Below are 16,715 nucleotides of genomic sequence, written 5' to 3' on the forward strand. Positions count from 1 at the left end.
CAGGGTAATACCACATGTGTTTAATTGAGGATGAGGGGATCAAAGAACATCAAAGGTCAAGTTTTTGTTCAACTTGTTTTCATTTCTTTATTGCTTCATCACTTGTGTTTACACTTGGTACAAATAATCATTGGGTAATATAACACATACATTTTGTGGATTATTAGGTCAAAGGCCATCTATGGGTCAAAAGATCTTATTGCATATTTTATTGATCACAAAATCTGGTGAGACTTGTGGTACGTGAGGTCATATGAAGAGATACAATATGTAATGAAATATGCATATATTTCAATGTGTAATGTTCATGAGGATTTAATTTGATTTCCTTTCAGGAGTGGAATAAATTGAAATTATGAAATAATTTGTCTGTTGATACTGAAAGTACAATAAGATATTTTTCTTTTAATTATTAAAAAAAGACCTGTGTTGATTTCTACTGATGCAATAAATGGCGAAGTTGCTCACATATAAAAAATAAAATTCCATTAACTTTTGTAATCTTAAAAGGATTTTCCTTAAACCTGCACCAATAGTTTCATTCATGTGACGACCTCAAAATTCAGCCTTTCTCATCAAAATCCCTGAATCATGTGCAAAGTGAATGGGTACGCAGACATGGGTACCATTTTTTTTCAATCTGAAAATGACTGCCAGAGGCTTTTTCCAAGAAATTCCCATATTTCAATTTTTTATGAGATGTTTGGTACACTTACTCATAATAATATAAGGAACATTATCAAATGAAAGATTTTTTGAAATAAAAGATATTCCTTGGGGGACCACCATCATAATAAAAATCTCTTTGGCTTTCAGCTGTTTGTCTTTTTCTCTTTCGTTTTTGTGTATCAATTGTATTAATAATCAACTCAAAACAACAGTGAAAGTTATCTGTACTATAGCCTAAAGTTTCAACTACACTTATATCATTCCTCTCAAATCACCAAGTTACAGAAGCACAACATTTTCCATGAATAAATCATAGGATGATTTCACCAACGACATACTCGTACTACACTTATATGGAGTCCTAGCAACCTAAATGATTTTTCTGTTGAAGTAGATTGCATTCTTGCATTTTTTATGATCGATTTCCTATAATGAAGACTGTATGAATAATATAAATTCTGAACCATTTTGGACTTGCTTAAGTGCCATAAAACTGAATGTGTGGGAAACATTAAATGTTAAGTTAGAATTATATGTACTTTGCAGAATTTGTATGGCTTGCATCAATTCATTGTATTGTAAAGAGAATTTCTTGATTTACATGTACATGTAGCTTTGTCACTGAATTTGTTTTTAGTAATAGTTATCGTTTAAAATAATGGAAAAGACACATTTTTTTGTTTCATCTTTTGACTTTTGCTTTTTGGAGTTGTCTATTTTTTCTCCAGATTTTAATTATTGAAAATAATGAAGCAAAACAGCCAACTTCTATGTGTCCGTAGTTATTTTGATGATTTTCAAAATATTAATATTCTCACACAGATGTACACTGCAGTGAATGTTTCATTATTACCCAGGAAAGTTTGATAAAATTCCCTGTCACATCCAAGATAGACTGCAAACACATGATGCGTTTCATTTTTTTTCTTGCACATCAGTTCAGGCATTGGAGAGAATTAATGAGGAAAGATCAGAGGGAAAGTGGCAAACATGTGGCAGGTGGGATTAACATTGATTTATTGGATGGCTGCAGCTATTTTAGGGGACTGAGATGGCCTGGGTTTTATCAATCTCATGTGAACATTGAGTAAACATCAATCTTTGATTGTTAATGTGCTCACCTTAGCATAAGGACACACTCCATCTGAAATGTTGGATGCGGTGTAATTTGTTATTTTCGCTTTTTTTTTCTCAGTGTAAGCCTACAGTCTTGTGTCCCATATCATGAAGTTGAGTGTGTTTTAGATATAATGCCAGCTTTCTATCAAAGATTATACTCTTGACCAATCAAAGGGGTACATTTCAGTACCTTATAGTAGTACAGTAGCTGTTAATTTGCCATTAATGAAAATAATTAATGAAATGAGCCTAGGACTTAACCTCGGAGTCTCAGACCATTCTATGGATCAGATCTCACACCTTTAGTAATTACAAAGAAGAAAATAGAGATTCTAGAATAATAACAAATAACAAAAAAGATGTATGAGAGAAAAAAAATCAATTAATAACACAGAATTAGCAAGTGACTGATACAGAAATAGGTGCGGAGAGAATGGGGGGATTAAGTTTGATCACTTAATGTAAAGGATTTTTGTGTTAGTGTAAGAACAGAACCCTTTGAGAGGAAGTGGAAAACAAAGAAGAAAACTTTGAACATGTTTTGGTCCTTGACAGATACTTTGGAATGAGTGAACATCCTTCTCGTACTCTGCTCATGGTATTCCTTCTTTTTTTTCTTCTTGAAGCAATCAAAGTAGACAGTGATGCAGAAAGAAGTTGTTGGCTCGTACGAGTGGAATCATTGAGCTGTGCTGGCTAGCAATGAGCTGGAGATAAATACAAGTACAACCATTCACCTTGTGTTCATTGATCTTCAGATCTATCTCTTACATACTGAGGTTATTCCCCTCCCCTTCTAACGTTCTATGCATCCTGTTGCCGCGAGAAGACTTATTTTGTTTCAAGTCTCGCAAAGAAAAACAGGCGTTATGTCGGAACCTTGGAGCTGTTCAGTTCTTGTTACAGGGCAAAGAAGTTCACCATTGAGATCGATACTGCTATTTGGTCACCATTTGAAGCTATCTTTTACCTCTGTCTTGAATAGATTGTGTGATCATTATCCAATCTCATCTTGTTTTTTCGGAATTGAAATTTCAATTACTTGTAACTCCCTTTGCTCGCTCATTCAACTCATCCTGTTTTGTTGTCTTTATCTTAGACTTGTTATATAGTCTAACATAATGAAGAGTTTTATTATCATTGCCATTTTCCTTGTTTCAATTTTTTTGTAATTTTCCTCTACCATTGTTACTGCCCATTACACTTTGCTTTATTTCTTTGGTTTCTTTAATTTGTAAGGAAATGTTTATTTTGTATAAGCTTGGTAATTCCTCTCCATTTTTTTAATTTTCAATTTTTTAATGCTATTTTTACGTAGCTCAGGCTATGAGAAGCTTTTTGTTAATAGTCATGCTACAAGACCTCAGAATTTCCATGTACATGTATTGTGAGAGAAGACTACAAAAAGTGAATGATTGTATACCTTTATAATGTATTATTGGAAAGCTTATAACAATCATTGTTCATTTTCAAGTTCTTTTCACATAATTTGCCCTAACATTAAAAACAAGACTTCTTAAAAAAAAAACAGTTGAAATGTTCAAGAAGAATATTTGTGTGTATAGTTCCATGTAGTGTTCAGAGCATCATGAAACTAATACTCAGAAACATTTCATTCCTGATTGTGTTGTCAATTCAAATATATTACATAATACACTGAGGTTTTTTGGTGCTATTGATGAAAATTTAGTTTCGTCCTAAATTTGATTTCATATCAAGTGAACTTATCTTTGAACCTTTAATAGTTACAGATACTGCTGAAAAGTACATGGTGATATCTTATACCCTTTTGTTGTGGTTATTGAGAAGCATCAAGTTAGTCATGTGACTATTATTACACCTGTATAACAGACATATCTAGATCTTGAATGTGACAACAGGAAAGGTATTAAATGGCTTGTCTGGTCATCACATGGATGGATGGAGTAGTCTGTACCAATATGACAACAGAGATGTATTTAGTTCAGAGGAAATGAAATATGCTAGTGAGTCATCCAACCATTCTTTTATGGAAACATTTAGTTTTATTTTTTTATTTTTGATATTATTTTTATTAAATGATTCATAAACTAATTAATTAATTAATTTATGTAATTTTGCATTTTTTTAACTTTATTTTTGTCTCACCTGCGAAGCAAAGTGAGACTATAGGCGCCGCTTTTCCGACGGCGGCGGCGGCGGCGTCAACATCAAATCTTAACCTGAGGTTAAGTTTTTGAAATGACATCATAACTTAGAAAGTATATGGACCTAGTTCATGAAACTTGGCCATAAGGTTAATCAAATATTACTGAACATCCTATTAGAGTTTCATGTCACATGACCAAGGTCAAAGGTCATTTAGGGTCAATGAACTTAGACCATGTTGGAGGAATCAACATCGAAATCTTAACCTGTGGTTAAGTTTTTGAAATGTCATCATAACTTAGAAAATATATGGACCTAGTTCATGAAACTTGGACATAAGGTTAATCAAGTATCACTGAACATCCTGCATGAGTTTCACGTCACATGACCAAGGTCAAAGGTCATTTAGGGTCAATGAACTTTGGCCGAATTGGGGATATCTGTTGAATTCCCATCATAACTTTGATAGTTTATGGATCTGATTCATGAAACTTGGACATAATAGTAATCAAGCATCACTGAAAATTTTGTGCAAGTTTGAGGTCTCATGATTAAGGTCAAAGGTCATTTAGGGTCAATGAACTTTGGCCGAATCGGGGGTATCTGTTGAATTACCATCATAACTTTGAAAGTTTATTGGTCTAGTTCATTAAACTTGGACATTAGAGTAATCAAGTATCACTGAACATCCTGTGCACGTTTCAGGTCACATGACCAAGGTCAAAGGTCAATGAACTTTGGCCGAATTGGGTGTATCTGTTGAATTACCATCATAACTTTGAAAGTTTATGGATCTGATTCATGAAACTTGTACATAAGAGTAATCAAGTATCACTGAACATCCTGTTTGAGTTTCAGGTCACATGATCAAGGTCAAAGGTCATGTAAGGTCAATGAACTTTGGCCATGTTGGGGTTTTTTGTTGAATAACCATCATATCTCTGTAAGTTTATTGGTCTAGTTCATAAAATGTGGACATAAGAGTAACCATGTATCACTGAACATCTTGTGCGAGTTAGAGTAGTATTCAAAGTCAGCACTGCTGCTAAATTGAACCGCGTGATGCAGGTGAGACGGCCAGAGGCATTCCACTTGTTATTATTTATTCATTAATTCTATTTTTTTTGGGGGGGGTGTCACGAAGCTGTTAAGTTATGCACAACTTTTCACATGACTGGGGAGGTGTTTCACAAAGATTTAAGTATGACTTAGAATTACTTAAATACTGAGTTGCGTACAGTATGAAAGGCTTGACTGCATTGGTCTGGGGAGCGTTTCATCAATATTTTCATCCGACAAGTTGTCAGATCTGACATCTTTCCATGATTTTGATTGGTTGAGAGGCACTGTTCCTATGGTAACTGTCGGATAAAATAGGACTTGTCGGATAAAACGTCCGACAAGTCCTTTCATGAAACACCCCCCAGATTGTGACATGACAATGCGCACTACTGTGTATTTAACAATAAGATCGCAAGTTGCATATCATGTACATGTACGTATCAGCATTAAAGTGCAACTTAAGTCATACTTAAATCTTTGTGGAAACACGCCCTGATCTTGTACTTGTTTTGAGATACCTCAATTTGACATGTTGGAACTGTTTTATTTTCATATATGAAAATGCATGGAACATTTTCTTGAAGAGGCCAATTTATGGGTAAGCTTAGAAATGATACATTCTATATTTGAATTACCCAGGGAATGTTTTGTGTGTTCTACAAACCCAATTTCTTCACCATATGTGCTTGCTTAGTCCAAATGTATAGAGGAACTAGTTCCTGAGGCATTTCAAAACAATAATATAAATTGTACATAATCCGTAGACCAAATTGCTTCCACGATTTGATCGATATCTTATCTCTGAATGCAATTTTCACACTATTTCTAGTTCATCTAATGTATTCATGTATGGACACAAGTAATATTGGATATTTCATCAAGGGTCCAGAAAAAGAGTGAAGTAGTTGTGGCCTGCTGTGGACTGTTACACAAAGCTTCGCAATGATCGTAGACACATTTTTCTATGATTGATTTCATTGACTACAATGTACAATCAATCATGAAAATCAAGCGTATGATTAATCACTAACCATTGTGTTACAGTAGCTTCTAATGGCTCTGCTTCATAACACCTATCAGAAGCAAGTTATAAGCTAGTGTTATAAGCTACTGAAATCATGCAATTTGATTGGATGAGAGCAAATTTGCTGTAGGATTCTATGATGTGATTTTGATAACAAGTTAAATTCCAAGGAGGGGCCTGACTTGAAGGATTTGACAGATTTTTATCTGCAGTGCTGTTCATGTGGAACCTGCAAAATTAGGCTAAGCCATCCCTCTGACCAATATAGTCCATCGTTATACAGGGCACAGACTTGCCTTCAGGATTTTTCCTCATCCCTGGTCAAGGAGGTTTTTAAAAATCATATTTCATAGTGAATGAGGTGCCATTAAATTTCTCATTGAATTCCTTACCTACTGTATATGTTTGAGTAAGGTCCCTGACCACTCCTGTTTCATAGTGTTGGGAATATACAGTTCATCTCAGAAGAGGGAAACACTTTTTAGTATTCACAATCTTCAAGTATTTTTTATTAGAAATTCAATGTTTCTTTATTCTCACCCGAGCATAAAAGACTGAAGTTATAATTGTAAGTTAAGATGGTGCTAAATCCTGATTGAACTGTAATTCTAGTATGCATACAGTACATGTATCTGTGGAGTTCTATTTCTATCTTAACTTTATTTCAATTCAGCTCACAATCTCGGTCATTTGCAGGATTAAAATGATCTGTGAAATTCTTTTGCAACATGCATACAATAAGACCGCATACCATGTACAGTGTATACTGTTATTTGAATATCACTCAGTGTGACTCCCATAGGCACATTTTCATGTGCAGCATCCAGCTCTGTTGACTTGGCAGATTGTGTCCAAGTGACCCTTTACCTGTCCATGTTTCAGATTGCATCTATGGACTAGCTTTCATCAGATTCAGTATAGCTCAGAAATAAAATGTAAAGTAATTGTATGAAGCACTGAACTTGAGGACAGTAAACTCGAAGTTGTTTCATGATATCAAATGGAGCCCTGTACTGTCATGTTGCATTTTTTTCTACTTCTGAGTATTCAAATATTCTTTCTTGGTGAAATGGAGAACAATCATAAACCAAAATAAATGAAGTAGGAATAAAACCACCCATTTTTCAATGCCAGAATACACAAGAGTTTTTTTGCTGCATTTCTTTTTTTCTGTCGTCATGATGGAAAGAACGAATTTCTTGTTTTGATACCAGCATATAAAAACGGAATGCGTGTGGTTTGTAATACAAGAGAGTGTGAAGTCTGCCTTGAATTGTGTTGGAAATAAAAACCTCCCAATTTATTTTGTTTACAACATACGCAATTCCATTTATTTAGATCAATGTTTCTGCAGTGTCTTGATATACATGTAAAGCACTTTCATTTCAAATAGTAATTGGAAACAGCACATTGAATTTGCAGATCCTTTTTTTTTTAACAGAGAGAGAGATTTCACTGAACCTCTTGTAGCTAAGCCTACTATAATCCTAACTTCTCATTGGCATAGATGAAATTTCTCATTGAAAATTTAGACACTTAGTGAAAGGCTCCCTAGGTCTAAGGTAGATGTCAATACATGGTAAATGTAGATCATAGAAACCAGCAGGAAGCTGCCCCCATCTGTAAAAAAAAAAGAATTAAATTAAACAAACTTGCTATTAATGAAGTTTTTATTTCATTTTGACAAAAAAATTGACATAAACCAATCAAATCAGTTTGATTGTAGTAGTTTATTTTCTTATTGAAAATAGAGAATATATTATGTACATGTAATTCAGTAACAGTTAGTGAAGCATTCTATTTTTTAGTGACAGTTGTTAAAGCTATTGTTGTATCTGATTGGTTAATGATATGTTTAAGTGTCAATTTCAATGATGAGATGCTTTATGAAACCTGACTAAATCTAAGGTAGATGTGAATGTATTGAACGTAATGGAACCCAGTAGGTCCCTGTCGTAAATTATGTTTAAAAAATGTATTATTGATAGCTGATGTTAGCATCACTGCACATTAAATAGCCAATCTAATTACCTGTTTTTATGAGATAATGTGGCTTGAAACAAAGTATAGAATGGGGAATGACATGGGATGCTCTCTAAAACATTTTGTCACTGATTCTCATTGATTGCTGTTATGGATTGCTCTAACTCTTGTATGCTATTGGTAAGGTCACATTTTAAAATAATATGTCAAGTAATTTGTTTCATGAAGTTTGCTCCAAATCTAATGTAGATGTGAATTAACTGTAGGTCATGGTATTTAGTCAGGATCTGTCTCATGAATTTGTTGTTGGTACTGGTAGCAAATTATTATTGCAATTCTACCAACCGTTGCTTGATAAAAAAAGTCAATTTGTTTATATGCAGTTGTAAGTCTATGTGTTAACCAACCAGGCATGGGGGTAAAACTGAAACGTTCAATGCATTTGATCAGTTTACGCTAATTGAATGTCCGCCAGATGTTGATTACTTATTTGAGACATCCAATTATCAAAAGTTATATGGCTATTATCTTTGATATTTGACAACTAAGTGCAAGATAACATATATTAAATTTATGCTGAAATTCAATGAATTCCTAATCATTGTAACTCCAGACATGACAACGATGGCTGGCATCATTCAGCTGTGATGTAAATTTCATAGACACTGTACTGGGATACTTGACTGAATCAGCTAATACTCATCTGATACACAAGGTCATGCAAATAGGTTAACCTTTTTTTGTGGTTTCTGATAATTTAGGAATCTTGACTGTTTGAAATATTTGATCGAATGGCAAAAAGAGTATTCATCCCAGGCCAATAATCAGCCTAGTCTTTTTCTGAGATTGTAGCTCATTGTGCATGCAGATTAGATGGGAACATTTCATGTGTGGTTTTAATTTTCATGACCAGCTTTTAGAAGCTACTAAATTTTAATATCAAATTTATATCAATTTTCAATAAATACAAGTAATTAACTAAACTGTTCTGTTTTATTAAAATTTGTGTGAGCCAACAATCATATTTATTTATTTTCAATAAAATTGTAGATTTAACATAGTTTAAAGAATAAAAATAAAAAAGGGAAAGGTGAGAGTCTGCCTCCTCCCCAATATATCTGCCATTGCACGATGGGAAGCCTATCTTTAATATATCTCGTCTGTTTTTATCACCATATTAGAGGAAATACTCGTCATTGGATTTGGAAAGAAAGATACTGCAGTCTGCTGGATAATTGCTCATTTAACTCAACTTCAGAGATATCACTTTTATTGCTGTCACCCTCAGCATTTCACATAGTATGACAGGTTTGTGATGCGGATGTTCCCTCATCACTCTTTTTAAAGATATTTTTGCTCCTGCTAAAATACATATTTATTTTGTGCTTCTCTCTCCTTTCTTCTATTTATCTCTATATTTCCTTTTCGTTCCCTCTCCTGCTCTCTCTTACTCTTTCCATCTCTGTCACCTCCCATTCTGTACAGCCTCCATTGGGTGAATGACCTGCCAGGGACCCTACGTCAAGTGAGTATACTCTTCTTCATTGCTACTATGCATTAAGCACCCTGCAGCAAAGTTTGCACTGGATACTTCCACACCTCCCTGATCAGCGAAATATCCATATTTCACAAGAACTTGTTCCCACCCTTGATTTATTTCATGCATTTGCACCTCCCAAATCAAACTTGTCTAGGGTATTAAGAATTCTCATTGTAAGCCACATGCACATTCTTTTTATACAGAAGAATGTACAATCATCATGCGCTCTTGAGTGATGGGATTTAAGTTCCTATAATTATGTTTTCACATTGCCCATTCACCTGCGAATTAATATTAGAAGTTCTCTTCTAATCTTGTGGAAGAGCCGTCCCAGAATGTGGAAGAGCCATGGCGTAGTGGTTCCGACTCTCGCCTTGTGAACAGAGGGTCATGTGTTCGAATCTTACCACGGCCTAGCATCCTTTGGCAAGGCGTTAATCCACACTTTGCCACTCTCGACCCAGGTGCTAAATGGGTACCCGGTAGGATGCAAAAGATATTGTATGTTTGATTTTGACAGCGCCATAATGTGGCTGCAAGGAATGCTCCCCAGGGAGTGGAAATTGTGCACTTTTCGTGCTTGATTGAAATGAATCCAATGACTGGGGGAATAATATGCTGAAACACGCTTTGGGCCATTCTGGGAAAAGCGCTTTATAAAAATTGGCTATTATTATTATCTTAAAACAGTACCTACTAATTAGCAGGGGATATTGAGTTTGTATTATACATGTACAAATATTGGCGTAGAATACTGGATAAAATAATAGAAGGAAGTTTTCCTGATCAGTGTGAAATAACCAAGTAACTTGTATCTTGTTTCTGCTTGTCTGCTCCCCTTTATGCTCTTTAATATACTTAGAAATTATCCATGGAGACACTCCACACCTTATCAATAGCAAATCTCTAATCTTATAGATAAAGTTTGTGACGAGTCAAAATCCTTGGTTATTACATGTAAACTATACTTGACATTCATGTATTAGTTTCGCATTACTGGCATGGACATTATTTACATTTCCCACATTGCTCTTTCCTGGATCTTCCCCCATAGACCACTGTGCTAAATCAGAAGACAGCTTTCTTTTTCATTTAAGGTTGAAGGACTTTTTGGATACTCCTGTATTGCTTTTTCATCAATTCTCATTTTGTCCTCGTGCCGCAAAATTTTAACACTGCTTTTCCTAAAGCTTTTTTTTAATTTTGTTTTCATTAATTATCATATTAGTGCCTTAGTCCACACTCATGTTTGAGCTACTTCACGAGTTTAGTCCCTTATGGATGGGTGTGTGATGGAAATACAGACACACAAAATAAAAAGAGACAAGACAAACTATTCCAAATTTTCTGAAAACAGAATGTGAGATCTATATACATGTACCTTGTATTGTGTTTTCCAGAAACTGAACAGAGGGCTTATTCGTGAGAGTGTTTAGCACTGAGTAGATCTCATTTATTTACAGATACCATAGTAAAAGTAAGACTGTCCTTGCTGCTTGGTCAATAAAATGGAGGAAAGTTGTCAGATCTGACAACTCTTAAGAAGACAAATTGGCACTAAAATGCCTTCCAGGTACATGCCCAGATATTGTTTTGGTTTTATGTATAGACATAAAACTTATGTACTTGTTCAAATTTAAGATAGTTTGAGTAATTGTTGTCTTAAGGGGACATCACATACAATATGCTTAACCTGCAAACTATAAACAGATCTTGCCAATGGCACAGGCAGATTCCTCACAGGATTTGAAAGGATGGGACATATACTTTTACCTTTTTTTGTTCTTTATTTGAAAAGAGAAAGATATGACGGATGCATAAAGGGGATACTTCCGAGAATAGTTCTTTATCTCTTCTCTTTTTGTCCTGTGATGTTTGTATCTTTTTTTTTAATGTTTCGACATGTGATGGTCACAACAAAGGAGGTGGGAGTCATTTGAATACTAAAAAAAAATGATGTTTGCATCTCAGGGACATGACTTACAAAGAGCTTTTGATCAATTTTAATTGAATTCATTCTCTATCTCTTGATTAAACAATAAGAGAAAAATCTTGTGTTGAGTTTGTGATTTGAATTTATTGCAGCTCTGTATAAGAAGGGCCCCAGGTGTTACAGGTTCATTGTAAAAACTACAGTAAGATAATGTTGATTTCTGTCATATCAGTCAGACATCAACTTTCGCCAGACCATAGGTGCTGTGTCATAGCAAACTGGGGTAATGTGATTAGTCATGCGTAAAGGTATTAATATGAATTCTTCTCCTCCCTTTGGTTATATAGATCATCAAGGAAAAGAGTGGAAGCTGAAGGAGGAAGAAGTGAATGAAGAGGGTGAGAGTGTGCAAGAGAGAAGAGATACAGAAAGAGAGAGACGAGACAATTTAATTTAATTTGGAAGGTTGGAAGTACATGTAGATAGAAATCATACATTTATTGCAGAATTAAATTTAATAAGAAAAGCATCATCACCACCAATGCCATCACAATTATCCCCATTATCATCAATCATCATCACCACCACAACCAATACTACCACCACCACCAGCACCGCCTTCATCATCATCATTGTTAATCTCTTCATACCATTAAAAAAATATTGCTACTTTTTTATCTTTCTTTTTTTTTATTAATGCTTTATTTTACATAGCAGAGCATAATGGATTGGATTACTTAGAGGAACAATTCACATGCGTAAAAAAAATCTATGGACAAATTTCTTTCTTCTGATTAACAAGTTGCCAGGAACCAGGCATGCCAATTTAATCCCTGAAACCATTCGGTTTTAGTTCTTCTACTATCACTGCAGAGGTGATTCCCAATAATTGATGGAAAGCTCATAGCTTGGAGGACCGAGAAGAAAAATAAGGGCAAGATATTGCCAAAATGCTTGTTAATGCAAGAAATGGAAAGTTTGCTGTGGAAACATTTTTTAAAGTGAAAGTGAGAAGCAATTTACTGTCAAAGGAAGTATATAATAAAAAAAAGATGAGAGGTTGCAATTTTTAAATGGAGTAGTACATTTCAGTATGCATCATGCTATGCCTACAAGGTATATCACGGTAAAAAAAATCATCCTAGTAGAAAAGGAATTGCCATCTATCAGAATGCAAATTCTACCCTTTGAAATGTATACCCTGGACTGAAATGAATAAAATGATTGATCTTATCCAAACATATGAATTATATCTAGAAACGCCTTACATGTGCCTCAAAGACCCAAATCATGCGAGGGGTAGGTATTGATGATGAATGGGTGTTTTAAGCTGTGAGGTTTGGAGCAGGTTTCGACAGTAATCGTGCTTTGGAATGATGGATATCATACCTGGAGATGCAAGGGAATTAAAGGACAGGCTTTCTATTAGCAAGAAATGTTTTCACAGGGAATAGGGTCATTTACACTATAAGCAAATGTAGCCTTTTTATTCATGTGACCACTTCTTCTCCCAAACTCAACAAAATATCTGAGTCGAACAAACAAAGTAATGTAAAGCAGATGTTGATTTTATTCTACAATTTCTGAATTATCAATAATCAGTGAGCTCTTTTGGTAACACAGGATGTCTTGCTTCTCTACTAATGTAATATCAAGCTTGTGTCTTTCAATCCTTTCTTTAAGAAACAATTATTGAAGTCAATGTTCTTTCATATTGGGTTTGCCAGAAGTGTGAGTGAGACGTAAGTTAGGCCTTGCTTTTCATAGGGCAGCTTCAGCAGTATCAACAACAAAATCTTAACAAAGCAAGGTCAAAGTTTTTGAAATCTTAAATTATCATAAATCTATCTATGAAACGTAGGCATAAAGGCAACCAGCAGGGGTGGATCCAGGATTTTCCAAAAGGGGGGCATATTTTCCCTGAGGAAAAATTTGAAAAGCAAAAAAAAAAGTCCTCACTTTTAAAAGAAGTGGCACACACACATGAATCACAATACCTAGATTCAGGGCTTTGACGACCTTCATTTTAACGCTGTTTCTCCTCGGATTCGGGCTGACCTAGTGTGCAGCTTGGCTTTCGTAGTTTAGGTGTTTCAGCTCTCGAAAAATCAATCTTTTGCTTCCAGAATTCAGTCTATTATACTTCATGAAAGTTATTTACTCCTGTTCATCTTGTCATATTGAGAATGGTGATCGGAAGTGACTTTCAGCATAGATCCAATTTAATATTGACACTATTAACAACAATTGAGGTCATTGTCCAGTTAGTTCATTTACTAGAACTTGACAAAAAAATGAAAAGCAGTGGACGATGCGATGACCAACACAGAACTTGAAGTTAAATGCATGTGACAAGAAATGCATGCATAGCATATAATAGCGCATGCCTTGAGCTTGGCAAGAGTCAAACCAGAAGAAGCCTGATACAGTGACGTTGTATAATCATGATTCAAATCATGATTGCGTTGATATGACCTGTTTCGTTTGTGATTCTACAGAAACGTCTTTCCAAACGCCCCCTTTTCTGTGTTTCATGTTTGTGATTTGAAAGACCTTTATTTTCACTTTTGACTAAACGCAATCGTGATTCTGTAGAATCATGATTCAACTCATAATTATATAATAATATCATGAATTTTGATAATAATCTTGAAATTATAATTCCCTATTCTGTGAAAATTTAATGTAATGGTTATGATATATCAGTGTGTGGATGGTTTTAATTTTGGTTTTGTATATTGGGTCAAGGTCAAAGATATATGTTAGAAAGTCAATGTTGAGGGTCATTTTAGGTCAATATACTCTTTTAAATTAGAATAATTCATCTTTTTTTTTGAAAAAAAAACACATTTATTTTCAGATTTCATCATTCATGAAGCTTGAATACAAGCAGAATATTAGTTGTACATAATATTGTCATTTGATTAAGGTCAAATCTCATTCTAAGATATTTATCTTTCTTACTGATTGCAAAAGTAAATGGTCATATTCACTTGCATATTCATTGAACTATGTGTCAAAGTGTATGTTGTGTATTTTTTTAACGTGAACATCTCTTCACATGCAAAGTCAAATTTCAAATATTTTTAGGCAAGGCTGTACTGTACTAAAGAGCGTGCAAAAAACAGTTACTCTTTGAAATATTCCTATAAAATGATATGTTCGTAATATCCTGAAAATTTTCTGACATTCAGATATTGGTTCAGGCCTCTTTAAGCAAATGATGATGGGGCTATCAACAAATCTTTCCACTTGAGTGATTACCATTTACCTTTAAAACGTTAATGAAAATGATTTGCACAAAATATTGAAGTAGTTATGGATAAAAGTAGAAGTAAATCATGAAGTGCACAAGGCTTTCAGCTCAGAAAATCAATTTTAGCATCTGAAAAACATCCAAACTTTGAACGCGATTATCTCATTAATGTGTTTTGGAGACCAGATGTGGTTTGTCCTGCTTTATAAAATTACTGACGAATTGGTGGCCATACTTTCGATGTGGAAATAAAAAAATCAGAGCAATTGTGGCAAAATAACCTCAAATTTATCACCTATTGTTTGCTAATTAATTTGTTTTTCTGAACTTCTCTTACCTGTCCTTGAAAAAACCCACAATTTTTATATCAATTGTCTTCACATGACATCAGTAAACTCCAAGTAAATACCCAAACCTTTCTAGTACTAGTGGTTTGTATTAATTACATTTGAAAACAATAAAGCGATTGACATTAAACCATGCGAGAGATAAAAATGAAGGAAATTAAGGAAATTTGTACATAGTAAACCAATAACATCCAACTGATGAATGGTCAGTTGAAAGAACAAATCAACATTCTCAACTTCAGACCAATGAAAGAATAAAAATTAAACAAGTTTGTTTCGTTTATTTGTTTCAATACCTTGTTTGGTTTTCAAGACCTCCCATATAACTTTTTAACATAAACAAACTTGATTTTTTCATTTAAAAAAAATCTGTAGTTAACTTTCATTTTTTTTAACTACTGATCTAATATTTGAAGATTTTCCCCTTCACCCAAATTGTTGAAAACAAAATTTAAAAATTAAAATTTAAGAACAAAATTTGATTAGTCCTGGAAAGCTTTAGATAATGCAGAAATTTAGCTGTTCATCCTCCCAACAAGTAACTTAAACAGAAGCGGTAGGCGTCAGAAATCATTTTTATTTCCCAAGCGAGAAATAAGTAAGTGCATCTTTTTTTTCCCCTACAATGCAAGAGAGAATGGAGAAGAAATTACCGTTTTGCTAGCAGGCAAATTTTAGGGTCAATAAAACAAATTTCTCACAGGAGAATTAATTATGGTCACCTAATTTCCAACTTTCATGTGCGCCCTATATTAGTAGTCGCTTTTTGCCACGGGCAAAAGCTCTTTGTAGGTGTGCGTGTCAATCAACTTCTCCATCCACTCTTGGAAGTAGATGTTTAGAGCCCTCTCTTGGCAGCCATAGACCAATCATCATCTCCCGGGTCTCTAGGGAGAGATGTTTGTTTACAGGGGAAGGATGTTGACTTCTTGACTTTTTAACCAAGCTCCCTATTTTTGCTTAATTGCTGCCATCATTGGAATATATACTGTATCATTATCGTGAGGTGTACAGGCAATGAATATTTGATCATGGGCTCACGAGATATGACAGTTGCATGTAATAAGACCTACTCATTCATGTCACATAGGAAAAGCTGTGGAAAACTGACCTAGTTTACTGTTTGAACCTTCACTTAGTGAGTTAAGATGCCTGGTGGGTGTTTGATAAAGCTGTTTGTAAGTTAAGAGTGACTTTAAGAACGACTGATGATCCTATCTTATGCGCTAAATAATCACCTATGCATAATGATGAACATCATTTACCACAAGAAAGGATCACCAGTCGTTCTTAAAATCACTCTTAACTTTACAAACAGCTTTATGAAACGGGGCCCCGGGTATGATTTTGCTTATAACTACACCCCTCAAAGTTTCCTCACTGTCATATTTGTGTCTATGTTGTATAAGTGACAAAAGTGAGAAGCTTAATTTACTTTATAAACTATAGACTACCATATTTGAAAGAAGTTTATTGTGAATTATTGTAAATTAAAATAGTATAGATGGGTACCAGCAGAAAGAATTTATGTTGTGACTTGTGAACACTTTAAAACATAGCCAAGCTACATGTATGTCAGGTTAATATCCAACTACCTTGAGCATCATTACTGGTAGACATATCAAATCTGATTATTATCATAATTTTAAAAAAAG

At 34.4% G+C, this 16,715-nt stretch overlaps 1 protein-coding gene across 2 annotated transcripts in view; it reads left to right on the forward strand.

Moving 5' to 3' along the window:
• The window catches only part of LOC121418847 (arginine-hydroxylase NDUFAF5, mitochondrial-like), a 90,954-nt gene that overhangs the window by 15,343 nt on the left and 58,896 nt on the right, over window positions 1–16,715 (forward strand). For both annotated transcript variants that reach the window (XM_041613030.1, XM_041613029.1), the window contains exon 7: window positions 9,470–9,509. In XM_041613030.1, coding sequence (XP_041468964.1) covers window positions 9,470–9,509 — 40 coding nt within the window. The remainder of the gene's footprint in view (window positions 1–9,469; window positions 9,510–16,715) is intronic.

This window comes from Lytechinus variegatus, chromosome 7 (genome assembly GCF_018143015.1).
Source record: "Lytechinus variegatus isolate NC3 chromosome 7, Lvar_3.0, whole genome shotgun sequence".
NCBI lineage: Eukaryota > Metazoa > Echinodermata > Echinoidea > Temnopleuroida > Toxopneustidae > Lytechinus > Lytechinus variegatus.